At 36.4% G+C, this 17129-nt stretch overlaps 1 protein-coding gene across 1 annotated transcript; it reads left to right on the top strand.

Annotated features, from left to right (window-relative positions):
- Positions 1-283: 283 nt before the first annotated feature.
- On the top strand, positions 284-2239 carry FSHB (follicle stimulating hormone subunit beta). The gene is made up of 2 exons (XM_012758145.2): positions 284-442; positions 2009-2239. The coding sequence occupies exons 1-2, from the start codon at positions 284-286 to the stop codon at positions 2237-2239; spliced, it is 390 nt and encodes a 129-aa protein (XP_012613599.1).
- The last annotated feature ends 14890 nt before the right edge of the window (positions 2240-17129 follow it).

The raw sequence follows: 17129 nt of genomic DNA, 5'->3' as shown, positions 1-17129 counted from the left end.
GCAGTAATACTCTCTTTACTGCTCTACTTAAATCATTATATTGGAGTTTTGATCTATAATGTTTTTCTACTTTAACAAAAAAAATGAGGAAGGAGGAAGAGGCATATTGTCTTAAGAAACAAATAAGTAACCAAAAAAAGGAAGGAAAAAACTTGTTAAAGCAAAATGTGATTGGGAGACTGTGTAGACCAATTGTTTCTGGTTTGGTCAACTTACATAATGATCATACTTTTTGGTTTCTTGGTTTCTAAAATGGGCTTAATCGTTTGCTTCCTAGACCAAGATGAAGTCAGTCCAGTTTTGCTTCCTTTTCTGTTGCTGGAAAGCAATCTGCTGCAATAGCTGTGAGCTGGCCAACATCACCATTGCAGTGGAGAAAGAGGAGTGCCGTTTCTGCATAAGCATCAACACCACTTGGTGTGCGGGCTACTGCTACACCAGGGTAGGTTCTGTGCTTTGCTAGAAGGGATGAGGTTGAGGGTCTGTATGAGGCAGGCTTCATTAATTTCCACTTTATCAATATTTTATGTTCCCTAAGTAACAGCCATGAGTCCCTTAGCTAATGTGGTCTATATTATGATTGGGGTTAATGACTGTGATATCAGTTAGACATATGGGCTTGGATTTGATTTGGGTAAATTTAGGAAAGCCTCAGATCTAACCTGGTCAATTTGGTAATATGCCAACTCTGCATTCCCCCCTCCTCCCCAAAAAAGTATTTATATGTTATATATTTACATGTAGAGAGATAAACATGGAAACGTACATAGATTTAATCATCAAGGAATTAACAATATTCTCAAAAAGGCAATTTCTGTAATTGAGGCCATATCTTTGCCACAGAGATAGCACCAAAATATGTTTCCAGGTCACACAGAAACACAAACAACACATTATTAAAATTGTCTTCTTGGCTTGCCTGCATTCAAATGCCAGCAAACAGGCAGAGGACACAATCAGTTCTCACAGACTGTTAGAACGAAAATGAATCAGCAAACCCACTCCCTTCATTATAGCATTGGGAAAACCAAGACACAGAGGCAAGTTGCTAGTCTGCATTTGCACCGCTTCCTTGCATTAATCCAAGTAAAGGGGCAGTTTTCACTTTGTTTTCTTTTTTCCCCTGTAGTACCTAAGTATCTATGCAGCATTCCATTCTATAAACTAAAATTGAAAATAGCAAAACTTTAATTGAAATATACTTAATTTGATGGTAAATGAGTGTGATCAAACTCTATTTATTGTACAATTTATTGTATGCTCTTGAGATATAGACTTGGTAGGATGATATTAAAATAAATTAAACAACCACCCCAATTTCTCCCCTCAGTGCAAATAATTTTTTCACTGGAAAGTGCTAGAACAAATAATTTCTGCCTGGATTAAAAGTTCTTATATGAAAACCATGTAACCTTTGAAACTAAGACTCCTGCAAAGTATACGGCTTTTAAAGGATGAAATTGCCTAAAAGGCATTGGAATATTTAAAATCTTACATGAGCCCTTGCAAACATATTATTTACATGTAATTTAATATCTTTGTAAACATATTAAATTAAGTTTAACATTTAAGATTATATATTTTTGACTTTTTATAAATACACCAGGAAAATGTATTTGGAAATAGTTTTTCTGAGAAATTAAACTTCTGTGTTTATGGTTTAAGTTGTCATTATCATAGTTTCCAATTAAGTATAAAAATTCAACTTAAAATTCTAAGTTATAGTTCCTTTTTCATCATTTTTCTGTATCAAAATTCAAAGTTCCTTTATATTTTGAAAAATAATATTTTGATATACCTCTAGAGAGTAAGAAAAAGAATGACTTACATTTTCTGTAAGATTTCCAGAACAATTAAGAAATGTGTAATAGGTCATTTATGAGCTCACGTGGGTTTTGATGGGTAAATGTTAGAGCAAGCAGTTTTAAATTCCTGTCTCATTTTGACTAAGCTAAATAGAAACTTCTAGAATTTTATAACTTAACTCTCTTCTTCCTAAACTCTTCAGGATCTGGTGTATAAGGACCCAGCCAGGCCCAACATCCAGAAAGCATGTACCTTCAAGGAGCTGGTGTACGAGACAGTGAGACTGCCCGGCTGTGCTCACCACGCAGACTCCCTGTATACGTACCCAGTGGCCACCGAATGTCACTGTGGCAAGTGTGACAGCGATAGCACTGACTGCACCGTGCGAGGCCTGGGGCCCAGCTACTGCTCCTTCAGTGAAATAAAAAAATAAAGAACAATGGACATTTTAGGCCACCTACCCTTGTCCTAAGGATAAAGATATCCAAAAAGTCTGTGCGCGTGCAATGTGCCCAGGGTGCAAACCACTGGGCCTGGGGGTGTCATCAGACCCCACTTTATCCCTGCTCTACTGGCAGAGGGGGAGCTCTGGGAATTGAGAGTTCTGGGGCCAGGACCCCATCACCACTCAGTTCTATATTCTTAGGTCTGGCATCATAAGTTTTATTCAGTCTTCATTCACAGACTCATGGGTGGTATCTTCTTTCATAATCTTAGAAATCCTCTAGAGCAATGCATTCCTCTTAGAGAGAGGGTTAAGTAAGCCCAAAGGAAGGAAATAATGATGGGAGAGGGTAAAACAACTAAATGTAGCATAGTCTTCTGCTAGACCCTTGGGCCCTCCTGAACAAGGTCAGCAACTGCTTCAGGATCGTAGCCTCAATGCCTAGCACTCTGTCCAGAACTTAGTCAGAAGGTCGACAATGGCTTCCTGAAGGAAAATAAGATCAGAAAGTAAATGCTAAAAAAGTATGTTTGAAGCTGGCAGATGAGGCTGCCCCCAGCAATGTGAGTCCATGAAGGTGGTGGCATGAGTCCCACCATGCTTCTTCTCCACCATATGGAGTATTGAGACAGGGTGTATCCCTCTGAGATGCTTGGTGCAGATGGGAGGGAATGGAGCTATTACTACCAAGACCTTCCATTAAGGGCCCAAGCAAGACATTTTAATTTGGGACTGTAGAAATTGTCCCCCCGCTATACAGTACTTAAACAAACTAATCAAATGCTATTAGGTTCCTGCAAAATTCCTTTTTGGGATCAAGAAAGAAACTATCTAACCCTGCCTTCCCTAAGATCCACTCCTTTGGAGAAAAGGGGCATTTGGAAGTAGGTTTGAAAGCAATTTCAATATCTTCATTAATATTTTTAACATCTACAAATACACGTGTATAAAGAAATAGCTCTTTTATAAAAAATTAGCCATGAGGGGGGAAACAACTGCTGTTTTCTAGGATCCTCTCCATATCACTCTTCTCTTTGTTCTATCCATGTTCTCCTAAATCTGTGATTTCTTTCATGAGGGTATATGTTGAAACTATTTCATGAGTTGATTTCTTTTTAAGATGTTAACTCTCTTAGTTATACATGTATTTCATACTTATATTGTTTAACTAATTTATTTAAATCTTATTTTTTTAATAAAGATGTTAGCCACCAGAATCATATATTTGAATTAAATAGATGTCTTATATGTATGTTTATAATCTTAGTAGGAAAAAAATCTTAAAATATAATTCCTAGTGTTTCTGCAAATATTGCCTATCTTCATCTTTGGAAATATTAAAAATAATTTTGTTGCATTTCTAAAAGTATTTTGTCATGTAAATTTCTTATCATCTTTTTGAAGTCACTTTCTGATATAGCAGGGAGGTGGGGGCAGGGGGAAGCACAGAGAGGATCCCAGAGGGGGTGGGGACATTGGAAGTTCTATAGTTCATTTCTTGAATTTTTAAGATAGAAAAATTAAAGCCCAATGATGTTAAATAATCTATCCAAGAGCACTGTCTTAGTTCTTTTGAGCTGCTCTGACAAAATACCTTAGACTGGGTAATTTATAAACAATAGAAATTCATTGCTCACAATTTTGGAGGCTGAGAAGTCCAAGATCAAGGTGCCAGCAGATTTGGTGTCTAATGAGAGCCCACTCTTTGCTTCAACAATGGTGCCTTCTCACTGCATCCTCACATGGTAGAAACAGGAGAAGCCTCTTTTATAAGGGCACTAATCCCTTTCATGAGGGCTTCACCTTTATGATCTTGTCACTTCCTAAAGGCCCTACTTCTTGATATCAGCACAATGGGATTAGGGTTCAACATGAATTTTGGAGGGACGTAAATATTCACACCATAGCAATCACAAAGGCTGTTCATGGCAGAAGTGAGATTAAAAACTTGGCCTCCTATTCTTAGCCCAGCTTTCCTTTGACTACTCTGCCATACTAAGAAGTCATTTTGGCAAGGACTAAAACAAAACTATAAGTATTGATAATCAGCTGTGCCCATTCAAATCTGGTATTAGGTGTGGCTTATAGCTATGTTCTCTATAATATCTTGACACATTGAAAATTAGGGCTATATAATATCTATAATATCTTGACACATTGAAATTAGGGCTATATTTTAAAAGTTTAATAAGATGCTTTAAATTGTAATATAACCTATTCCTTCTTCCTACAGTTTTGGAGATCAAAATAATAAGCATTTTCCATTTGAGATTGTATAGCGCATGGCTCAGAGTTATGTTGTCTCAATCATCTTAACCAGATATGTCATCTTGAAAAAGTTACTTAATTCTCTGGACTTTGGTTTCTTCAAAAGTAAAAATACCCCTCCTCACTACTGCACTTGACTAGTCTTAAAAAAAAATAAAATAAAAAATAAAAAAAAAAAAGTAAAAATAATATTTCCTACTTCAGAGAGTTGTATTGATGATTAAATGAAATAACACATGTAAAAGGCTTAGAACAGTACTTGTCACATAATAATTTCTCAATCAATATTAGTTTGTGGTTATCCCTTGAGAGAGACAATGTGGCAAGATGATAAAGTCAGACTTAAGTTAGAAACAACTCAGCTCTGATTGTTTATAGTAATCTTGGACAAGCTACTTAACTACTCTGGGCCTCACTTTCCTTATTTCTAAAATGAAGTAGAAATGATAGCTATCCCACAGGGTTGCCATGAAGATTAAAAAAGATAATCCATGTAAAGTGTTTAGGAGTCCAACAGACCTACAATGCTGATGGAGAGAGACCCCTTTACCACTTAGCTAAAAAGGTCAAGGTCAAAATGCTAGGAAAGAGCAGAAGTCTCTGCTTGAGACACCCCAATGCCAAACTGCAGTTCAATCCTTTCTGAAATAGCAAGAATTACGATCTGTAAGCCTTCTTCCAGCTCTATGTCATGAAAAGGGCCATCCCCAAGGACTACTGTTTTAGTTGAAGTTGGTGTTATCTCTTCACAGCACTATGGCAGGGGTCTCTCCCAGCCCTATGTAGTCCTCACAGAGCTACAAGAGTTAGCCTTCTAAATCACAACTTTCACCATGACTATTAATGAATGGGATTCCCATTGTTTTCAGGATAAAATTCTAATCCTTATCAGACACATGAAGCTTTTTGTGGTCTGATTGCTGATTACCTCTTTAACTTATCTCTTCCCACATCCCTAGGAGGTCACTGAACCTTGGGACTAGTTATGAGGCTTGAGGAAGGATTTAGGGAGGGCTTTCCATTCCACTTTAACCAGAATACAACACCATTGATCCCACAAGAGATTTGGCTGACTTTTATTGGAAACTGGTTAAGTAAGTCACCACCTCTTGAATTCTAAAAAAGTGAGGCCAGTACCTAAAAATGATGAACACTGAGTTCATGATAGTAAGCAAGGAGATAGAGTAATAGAATTTGAGAAAAGCGACCAGAGAGCCTCAAACTGTATCTATAATGTTTTATCTCTTAAAATAAACCTGAGTTACAAATATAAAATGGTAACATATATAAAACTGGTAGAAGGCTACACAGGTGTTTATTATATTCTCATAGGCATGTTAAGTGCTTGATAGTTGACAACTGACAAGGCATCTTTTTATGCATTGTACATTTAATCCTGACTGTATGCCTAGTGTAAGAAAAGTGAAATGGGCCCTGAGTCCAACCTAAAAATCACACAGCTAGTGTGCAAAGCCTCAGTTATTAATATGCATTTAGTGACTGAGGCAGAGAATTCAGTCTGCTCGCCAAGATATGTGTGTATGACTTCCTGACTATAAAGCTGGACTACATTTCCCAGCTTTCCCTGCAATCACGTATATCAATATTCCAGCCAATGGAATGTGAGAAGCACTATACATATCCACACCCCTTCTATAAAATCCTCTAATAAGTGATCATCCATCTTCCTCCATCAGCTGGATGTCAACACCAACGGTGACCTTGAAAGCTTTGTGTTGATGATCACAGAGCCATTGTCAGCCTGGATCCCTGAATGTCTGCCTGGAGCAATGTGCCCCAACCTCACCAATCCCTTATAGCAGACTGTGTGGACTTTATACATCAACAAAGTATACTTCTAGTGGGTTAAGTCACAGAAATTTGTGAGTTTGTCTTTTAAAAAATGCATTATTTAACTAATACTATATTGGTACTAGAAATGGAGTGCTGCATTAACAAAAACTTTAATATATTAATATATCACATTAGCTTAGCAGTTGCACAATAGGAGAAAAGAAAGTGATCATCAGAGTATTGTATATCTTTCACCTGAGAAAACACAATGGTTGACCACATGCCCATTGATTGAGTCTTTAGCTTCAAATCAGAGGTCAGCAAATTATGGCCTGAAGGCAAAATCGAAACAAAGCCTAGCAGAACACAATCACTCTCATTTGTTTACATATTGCCTATGTCTGGTTTTGCACTACAACAGCAGAATTCAGTAGTTGTAACAAAGACTATAGAACCCACAACATAAATAAAATACTTACAATCTGGAACTTTACAGAAAAAGCTTGCCAGCCCTTGCTCGAAGGGAAAGTTTTACAGAGTCCCAATGTTAATGGGGTTGGCTTTTACTTTAAGGATTTTAAAGAGCTGGTTTGTTTACAAACAGACATAAAAGGGAATGGAGAAAGTTGGTGCCTTGATAGTAAAGTCTATTGCTTCCTGATCCCAAATAGTAAGAGATAAGATAAATTGGAAGAACAAAAGTCCATTAAAACTCAGTCCTGAGGGAAAGACACATTTAAGATGTAGTCTTCTTGCCTAGGTCTTTTATCTCAGGTAGTATCTTGGTAGAACCATGAAGTTGTGAGGAAGCAAAAAATAAATCAGGATTGATAATTATGTTTAGGGAAAAACTTTGGACATGTTTATTGACACTAGGAACTGAATGGAAGTATTTGAGGAAGCTGATTGCCAAAAAAACTAGAAGATCAGAATAAAAATATCTTTGATTGTTCAAACATCCTTTGGGCCTCCAAACTTGACAAGCAAGAAGTAGACTACAAAACCTGTATAACATCAAGGAAGACAACTCTCTAATACCTAATTCAAATGTGGCCATGGAGGATAAAGGATAAAGAAGAACCTTCCAGATGATACAGCCAGGAGCCAGGAAGCACAATAGACAAGGGAAGAATGTTAGAAGAATTAGCATGTTATTAAGGAACTCCCTCCCCTGGTGAAGAAAAAGGATTTTCATAAAGTTTGCCCAGCAGAGTTTCCTCATTGCTTCACCTAGTGAGCTGTCTCCCATTCTTTCATTGTATGAATGGAAGTGCTATTGTGAACAGTGTTATTGTGAAGAAGTGTTCCTACTTCACCAGAAGACTGGATGAAAAGGGACAAGAAAATTTAAGTGTCTTTTTAGTTCACAGGTTGCCAGCCCATGAGGAGCACATCCAGACACTGTGGAGAAAATTGTGTTTCATCTCCGGATCAAGGGCCTGGAACTGGACTAGGGAGGGAAGGAGGTAGTTTTAAGGGAGGGAGAAAGATGAAACTGATATTTGTTCTCAGATGGTTAGACTGTGACAAAGATTTCTATCTGTTCACAGAACCCTTTCTCTGTTTTTCCAGGGGGCATAAGTAGTCTACATTTCCTCACCCCACTTGGATGAAGTTTTGATTATGTCATTGAGTTCTACCAATGGAAGGTCTAATCTAGAAAGAGCAGTTGAATATGGCAGGCAGATTGATTGCCACATATCAAAATAAATATCTGAAGTGAGACCCAACAATTGTAATGGCCTTGAAAAGCTCTCTAAGTAGTTGTTCTACATTTGTATATATTAAAAAAGTGATTCATCCTTTTGAATATAAGCATATTGACCTGAATTCAGTCCATTTTGTGGACATTGGCCCCAACATATGAATATTAATGCTACCGCCATCAGTATGCTGAACAAGCAGGACTCAGAGAGTATAACTCTAAAAGCAACTTCATTTTGTTCTCCCTCTGTCCCTCTAAATTTTCTCAGAGACAACTGTCCCTCCCCTGCCACTGGATGGAAATTTATCAGCCTACATAGCATCAATGGTCATTCTCGGGTAATAAAATTTTTATTATCACTTCACAAATACAACAGTAACCAAAAACCTCCAGTCACAGCTAATAACAAAAATTTCAAACTCTAATATTAAATGTTTCCCACCCTTGCAGGAGTGGAGATATGATTCTTAGACTCCTTCTTCCCATCTGGGATTGCTATTCCCTGTCCCTAGGTCACTGGCCCCTCGGGATTAGAATATAGAGAAAAGGGGAAAAGCATAAAAGATAATTGTATAATGGTAACTGTTTGAAGCTGACTCTTCTTCAGAGGCACCTCTGCTGGGACCCTCCAACCCTAATTCCATTATCACGGGCAGTACATCTCTATAGGCAGGCCTCTCCTGATGCCCTTAACTTCTTTATCCAACACTATACCTCAGGCCTCTGTCAAGAACATTCCTAAAGTGGGTTTCCCATTCAGTCCCCAGAATTTTTGCAACGTTGGCCCAGTGTTGGAGGGGAGAACAGTTGCTTTCCAGATCCATTTGTCTACTTTGAAGTCACAGAAAGCTTTAGCTGGCCTCTTCACTTTTAGCTTTCTCAGGTATGAGTCAGATATCTGTCACTGCATCCTACCACTCCAGGGACTGTTTATGAAGCTTTCTGATTGGTCCCATGGAAGCCTCCCTCCCTTGAACTTGAAATGACGAACACATTACCTCTCTACCCTGCCTCCTTAGCAACAAGATATACAGTGGAAATTTTATACAGCCTTCTCCAAAGTATTCCTCTTCATAAAATCTTCCAAACACCCACATTTTTAAATCCCTTAATGAAGGTGAGATTTTCTAAGTATTTTTTGGCCACCTACACTAGAATTCCTAAATGATGATCTATCTCAAGATTCACTTTGATATCTGAAATGCATTACAACTTGATATCATGAGACTTCCATTTTAACATATTCTTACACTGCCTAATACATTGTGAGAAATTAATTGATGAAAAATGAAAAGACACATTATACTCGAAATTTTAATTTTTGACCCTATCTTTAGTCCAATGTAGGAAACTTCCCCTACTCATACACTGACCTGCAGATCACTGAGTTATCTATTCTTGATGGTCCCAAAAGAAATGTAGTGGGGTATGCCAGTACATGATACATGCAGGAAACTAAAATGGAGATGAGCTCTGGATAGACACAGCACTGTGAGATGACTGCATCTCAGCTCCAAATGCAATTTCACCCCCTCCTAAATTACATTTCTCCCCCACGAATTCACTTAATATGCACCTTCAGAATGCTGTCTTAGAATTTAATTTTCCTCTGGGCAAAATGTTACATTCTCATCTAGCCTTGTACATGTTTTATGTCTTTTTTATTTTCTTAAATAAAAGTTGGGACAAAGATAAATAGGCAGAAGCAGCAAGGAGGCACATGGGCCAGTGAGTGAAAAAGGAATAGAGAGCCAAAGCAATTTGGGGAATTATCTTAGTTAGCTCAGGCGTTCATAACAAAATGCCATAAGCTGGTTGGCTTAAACAACATTTTTGTATTGTTCTGAAGGGTCAAAGCCCCAGATCAGGGTGCCAATGGATTTGGTTCCTGATGAGGCATCTTTTCTTGGCTTGCCACCTTCTGTTGGTGTGCTCGCATGGCAGAAAGATAGTGCAGGGCAGGGCAGGATGGAGCAAGCTCTCTCCAGTTTCTTCCTATAAGGATATCAATACTATTAGATTAGGGCCCCATCCTTATGACCTCATTTAACCTTCATTACCTCTACAAAGGCCTTATCTCCAAGTACAGTCACATTGGGTGTTGTAGCTAGCTTCAAGATAGGAGTTTTGAAAGACACAAATATTCATTTTATAGCAGGAATGATCACATCACTGCCAATATAACATTTTCCTCCATGTTGTGATAAGATTAGCAGCCTCAATAGCTGGAATAGCTAAATGTGAAGGCTCCACAGCAGTTCATTTCTTCTAATGAATCACGGGTAATATTGGTGTCCTTTAAGCTTATGTAACCTGCTATATGGTGGGCAGAATAATGACTCCCAAAGATAGGCATACTCTGAACACTGGAACCTGTGAATTCGTAACCTTACATGGCAAAACAGATTTTGCAGATGTGATTAATGCCAAGGACTTGAGATGGGGAGACTATCCTGAATTATCCAAGTGGCTCCAACATTATTATAAGGGTCCTTAAAAGTGGATAAGAGAGGCAAAAGAGTTTCATCACAGGGAAATGTGACTATGGCAGGAGGCGAGAGGGATGCAATGTAAGAAGAACTTGAGCCATCATTGCTGGCTTTGAAGATGGAGGAAGGGGGCCATGAAACTAGAAATATGGGTGACCTCTAGAAGTTGGAAGAAGAAAGGAAATTGATTCTCCTCTAAAGCCCCCAAGAAGAAACACAACCAGTTGACACCTTGATTTTATCCCAGTGAGACTTGTATTGGACTTCTAATCTACAGAATGGTAAGATAATAAATTTAAGGGTTTTTTTAACCACCAAGTTTGTAATAATTTATAATAGCAACAAGAGAAAACTATTCCACCTGTTGAAAGTTCTCATCCTCTTTCCAAAAAAAGTGGGCCTAGCTCTTCCAGTCAAGATCTATAGCTCAAATCTCTGTTTTCCATGGAATATGCCTCCAGCTATACCCTGGCACCACTGCTTAGACTCGTGATACATATGGCCTGGATCAGGACAGTTTGTGGGCTGTCTAGCTTACAAATAAAGACTTGTGGAAGTAAAAACTAAAATCTCAGGATGCTTTCCAGCAGGTAACTTAATGTCTGTTCCTAATGCTAAGTCCTCTGGACTATAAGCACTTCTTGAGGATAGAAACTATCTCTTGTTTGCAATTCCATCTTCAGAACTTAAGGCTTCGGTGCTTGCATAGAGCCCTAAGGTACTTTATGATTTTTCACTTTAAACTTTATTTTATTGTAAATAAAGCTACTTTATTTTTCAGGGATTTTTTTTTCAGTTTACAAAAGCTAGAAAACCAAGAAAATAAGGAAATTTGTGGTATACATAATTAAGAAGAGCCAGCACGGTGTCAGCTGCAAGCATTCCTAAGTCCAAAATACTTCTTGCATTAGGTCCTCAGCATCTTCTCCCTTGTTTGAATAATGGTTTAATTACTAAAATTACAAATTAATATACTAGATAGTCTTGATGATTCCATTTCATTCTAATAGCTTACTATTTCTTAAGAGAGCATCACTTGCTCACCCAGGAAAAACACCATTAAAATGTGTTTCCACCTATATATCTAAAAGACCTCTCCAAAAATGCACCAACAAAATAGAATTTGTCATATCCACTCTAATAGATTCATTTTCCACACTTAAAGTTAGCAGACATAGAAAATTATTTTGTAAGGTTTATCATTATAATATAAATTTGAATATTCCATGGATGAAACTATCTTCCTTCTTCATTCTCCTGTAGGCTTTAGCAGCAATAGAAACTAACTGTGCCAAATATAATACAGATGGTCTATCCTCTAACATTCTATAATATAACCAGGTAATTTACTAGTCACTGTGGGTATAATGAATATATTTTCTGAACCAAAAGTATAACTAAAATACATTGATTTAACCATTGCCTTTATTATCAGTATAAATGTCTATTCCTTACTCTAAAATGATAACAGAAATCACATTCCTTGCAAATAGCAAGACATTTTATCTTACTAAAGAATTGCACTATTACTTCAATTATGAGATTTAGTTTTTTGGATCTTGTTTATGCACACAGTGTTGAAATTATGGGACATGTTGATGGTTTGTGGGACAACATGGTAAAATATTTAAAATTAGATTTGCCAGAAAGTCTGGAATATAAGATCATTTTATTAAATGGAAGAGTTGAAGGAATGGCAGATATGGCAGATAAAGTATGAGACTTCTTCCTGACCTAAAAGAAGCTTATGTATAATTGTGAATAAAATAATGCTTAACCAGAGGAAATAAACAGTGGAAAACAAAATACAACCAAATGTAAGGTTTGCAATGTAGATAATGAAAGCTACAGAAAAAAAGAGAAATATTTATCCACCTCAAATATTTGATGTTAACTTCTATTTGAGTTCCTAATAATATTATACATTTTCTCTTTTCCCAGTCATTCGTCTGAGCATTCTAGTCAGCTCAGTAACTGGGCTTCTTATTAAACAATAATAACATGACCCTTATTCCCCCTTTTTCCAAATGACAACCCATGACAATGGACTGTGTTCATCCCATTTACTGCGAACAGAGCCAACTTAAAAAATGACTTCAGCAGATCCAAAAGCTAAATCTTTCAAAGGAAATGAATTTGTGAAAGAAACACAGTAACTGGAATATGTAGCCACTGATCATAATAAGCAAGTATTTTATTATAGAATAGCTGCCAGGGTAGGGTGAGAGATGAGCATTTTGGGCCACTTAAAAACTACATTAAGAAAGATATAGAGTTCTCTCAAACATGATAAGCAAATGAACGATTGAAACTGTTATGGGAAAGGAATTATATGTGAGAAGATATAATCTGTGAGATAAGGCCAGGAGAGCAAGCCAGTATATCTCAAATCCAGCAGGAATCAAGTGAAGTAAACTCAGTGATGTTAAACCAAGCCATATGGCTAATCCACTTGTAGCTGAAAACAGTGTTTTAAAAACCAATCTCTTATTCTCTACTTTCAAAATCTCTAGATCCTTTTCTGTCTTCTGTCTTTTATTTTGTTTTGTTGTTTTTTTTTTTTTTGAGACAGAGTCTCCCTTTGTTGTCCAGGCTAGAGTGAGTGCCATGGCATCAGCCTAGCTCACAGCAACCTCAAACTCCTGGGCTCGAGCGATCCTTCTGCCTCAGCCTCCCGAGTAGCTGGGACTACAGGCATGCGCCACCATGCCCGGCTAATTTTTATATATATATATCAGTTGGCCAATTAATTTCTTTCTATTTATAGTAGAGACGGGGTCTCGCTCTTGCTCAGGCTGGTTTTGAACTCCTGACCTTGAGCAATCCGCCCGCCTCGGCCTCCCAAGAGCTAGGATTACAGGCGTGAGCCACAGCGCCCGGCCTTGTCTTCTGTCTTTTAAATAAATGTTTCATCTATTTTCAGAATGTCAAATTTAATTTTAATAGGATCCCTTTTTCACATTAAAAATGTATAATCTTTACTTACAGACTCTATAAGTTATTTGAAAAATCCTGAAAAATTGAAGGTACTATAACCAATATATAGACACCCTGAAAAAAATGTAAGATGAGCAATGTTGCAATGATGGTGACAACTATTTTAAAGTTTGCCAACATTACATAGAAGCATCCATATAATAAAGATTATACTTAAAGATTTGTACTATTAAGTACAAAGACAATTACAAATTGACATTTAAACACATACTTATTGGGTCTAGAAATAACCAAATATTCACAATTATAAACATTAAAATTACAAGTAGTTATTGAAAAGCTATAATATACTAGAAACTGCATTATGGACTGTAAAAAACACTGAGAGGAGTATAAGGCAGATCTTAACTTCAGTGAATTTATAATCCAGTAATTTAACATACAAAATAATATTCCTTCCAACACAACCAGGTTGATTGGGAACTCCTTTTGTTGTTTTATGATTAACAAAAAGTGGCCAGGGGAAAGTGTTCCTCCCCACTCCTCTACCACCTGCTTTCATTCCACACAAGAGTACAATTCAAAATGACCCAACTATATGCTATTTACGAGAAATTGCTTTCTTTTTTTTTTTATCTCATATTATGTGGGTACAAATATTTTTAGGGTTACATATCTTGACCCTGCTCCCCTCCCCACCCCACTATGCCAGAGCTTCAAGCGTGCCCAGCATCCAAGTGGTGTGCACTGCACCCACCATGTAAGTGCATAACCTTCCCCTCCTCCCCCCTTCCACCTCCCCACCTGTGCACTTCCCAATAACAGATTTTTTTTTTTAGACATTTTGGTTACAGTGTGTATCTTTGCCTCTCCCTAAAAAGAGATAGAGGTAATCCCTTCCCCCCTACAATGCTCACCACATCTTTAAGATGTGGGTCTCCCCCCCAAATCCCTATTGAACACTACCATTTTTTGAGCACCATAGTTTTAGTCTGTCAGTACCAATTTGATGGCGAGTAGATGTGTACCCCATTTTCCAGGTCTTGTGTCGTCTCACTTTGTATTACTGGCTTAAGCTTAATTCAGGATAGCATAAACGGTGCTAGCTCACCGTCGTTTCTTAGGATTGAGTAATATTCCATTGTGAGCATATACCACATTTTAGTTATCCACTCATGAATTGAAAGGCACTTGGGTAGGTTCCATGACCGTGCAATAGTGAATTGTGCTGCCATAAATATTCGGGTGCAGATGTCTTTATAATAGAGTGACTTATGTTCTTCTGGGTAGATGTCCAACAATGCTATTGCTGGATCGAATGGTATTTCTATTTCTGGTTGTTTGAGGTATCTCCAAATTCTTTTCCACAAAGGTTGCACTAATTTGCAGTCCAACCAGCAGAGAAATCACTTTCAATTCAACAACATAAGTAGGCTGAACATAGGAAAATAACAGAGAAAATCAATGAAATAAAAAGCTGATTCTTGCAAAAATCAATAAATTGATAATCTTTAAGAAGATTTAAAAAATAGAGAAGATACAAATAACTGATATTAAGAATTATGTAGAAGTTATCACTAAAGACACAGCAAACATGAAAAAGATAAGGAAATACAACAAACAACTTTATGCTCATACATTCAATAACATAAGAAAAATTGACCAATTCCCTGAAAGCCACAAATTACCAAAACTCAGTCAAGATGAAATATGTAATATGAATAGAAATATGTAATATGAATATAACCATTAAAGAAATTGAATTTATAACTTAAAACCTCCCCCAAAATTAATCTTTAGTAGGCACAGATGCTTTCACTGGAGAATTCTATCAAGAGAAGAATTGACACCAATTTTATACAATCTATTCTAGAATACATATAGTAGTAACATTCATTGGGTGTCAAATAGGTTTCAGGGAAGAAGGGGATAGTTATATGCACACCTAATGGGTATGGTGCACACCATCTGAGGGATGGACACACTTGAAGCTCTGACTTTGGTAAGGCAAAGGCAATATATGTAACCTAAACATTTGTACCCCTATAATATGCTAAAATTAAAAAAAAAAAGAATAGGAGGGAACATACACTAACTCATTTTACTAAGCCAATATATAAAATCAGACAAGGATAGTTTATTTTTTTTTAAAAAAAAAAAAAGGAAAGAAAAAAGAAAACTACAGACCAATAATTCTCATCAACTTAGAACTAAAAATCTTTAATAAATATTAATAAATCAATTCCAAACAGTGTATAAAAATATTTATATACCATAACCAAATGGGATTCAGGTATGCAAAGTTGGCTCAACATTCAAAACCAATGTAATCCATTACATTAACAGAGTAGAAAATAATATGATCATATCAATTGATACAGTAAAAAAAGCATCTGATAAAAATCTAACAATCATTTGTGCTAAAAAAATAAAATTCAGTAACTTAGGAATAGACAGAAATTACCTTAATTCAGTAAGACCATCTACAAATACCTATGGGCAATGCCATATTTAATGGCAAAATTTAAATCTTTTTCCCTAAGATCAGAAAATAAGGCCAGGATGCTCGCTCTCACCACATTCTTTCAAAATAGTATTAGAAGTTCCAACCAGTGCAATAAGATAAGAAAAAGATACAGATTGGAATACAGACTGGAGATGAAGAAATAAAACATTCTCTGTTCTCAGAGGACATAATTTTCTACATGGAAAATCTCAAGAAATCAATTAAAAAAACTTCTGAAACAATTGAGGATGGATGATATAAGATCAATAAAAACTAACAGCATTTCTAAATATTAACAATGAACATGTAGAATACAAAATTTTAAAACTATACAATTTATAATCACTCCAAGGAAAATGAAATATTTAGGTGTACAGTTAACAAAACACACACAGGTTTGTGTGCAGAAAGTTACAAAATGCTTATGAAAGAAATCAAAGAAAACCTAACCAGATGTAGAAACATATTTTATTCATGGATTGGAAGATTTAATATAGTAAAGCTATCAATTCTCCACCAAAGTGATCTATATGTTTAATGCAATTTCTCTCAAAATCCAGCAAGATTTTTATAGACAGAGCCGACCTTATTCTAAAATTTTATATGGAAAGGTGCAGCCCTTAGAATAGTTACAATAATCTTGACAAAGAAGAACAAAGTGAATGGAATCATTCTGATATCAAGATTTACTATACAGCTACAGTAATCAAGACAGTGTGGTATTGGTAGAGGGATGTATACACAGACCAATAGAAAAAAATAGAAAACCCAGAAATATGCCCACCCAAATATGTTCAATCAATTTTTCACAATGATGCAAAAGCAATTTCACAGAGGAAGAGCCTTTTCAACCCAATGGTACTGGGGCAGTGAAACAATCATAGGAAAAAATAAATGAATCTTCACCTAAATTTTATATTTATGCAAAACTTAATTAAAAAATGAACTATAAAATTAAATGTAAACCATAATAGTATAAAATGTAAAAAAGAAGTTAAAGCAATCAAGTGTTGATTATCCTCATTTAGAACAACAAACCAAACTGAAAGTACAATCCAATCTTTATTTACTTGCAATGGCACCACTAGAAGACTGAAACAGGGTCTGCACTTTTCACCTCTCACAACATTCTCCACTTCTCGCCTCTAGCAAAAATTAGCTCAAACTAATAATTCCTAA

The sequence above is a fragment of the Microcebus murinus genome, chromosome 4 (assembly GCF_040939455.1).
Source record: "Microcebus murinus isolate Inina chromosome 4, M.murinus_Inina_mat1.0, whole genome shotgun sequence".
In the NCBI taxonomy this organism is placed as follows: domain Eukaryota; kingdom Metazoa; phylum Chordata; class Mammalia; order Primates; family Cheirogaleidae; genus Microcebus; species Microcebus murinus.
This window is presented reverse-complemented; position numbering and strand designations above follow the sequence as displayed.

What these genes read in the sequence shown, in the direction of transcription:
- FSHB (XM_012758145.2), top strand. Translation starts at nt 284, where the DNA reads ATGAAGTCAGTCCAGTTTTGCTTCCTTTTCTGTTGCTGGAAAGCAATC. An exon ending in CGGGCTACTGCTACACCAGG is followed by an intron (nt 443 to 2,008) that starts GTAGGTTCTGTG and finishes TAAACTCTTCAG; the next exon opens with GATCTGGTGTATAAGGACCC.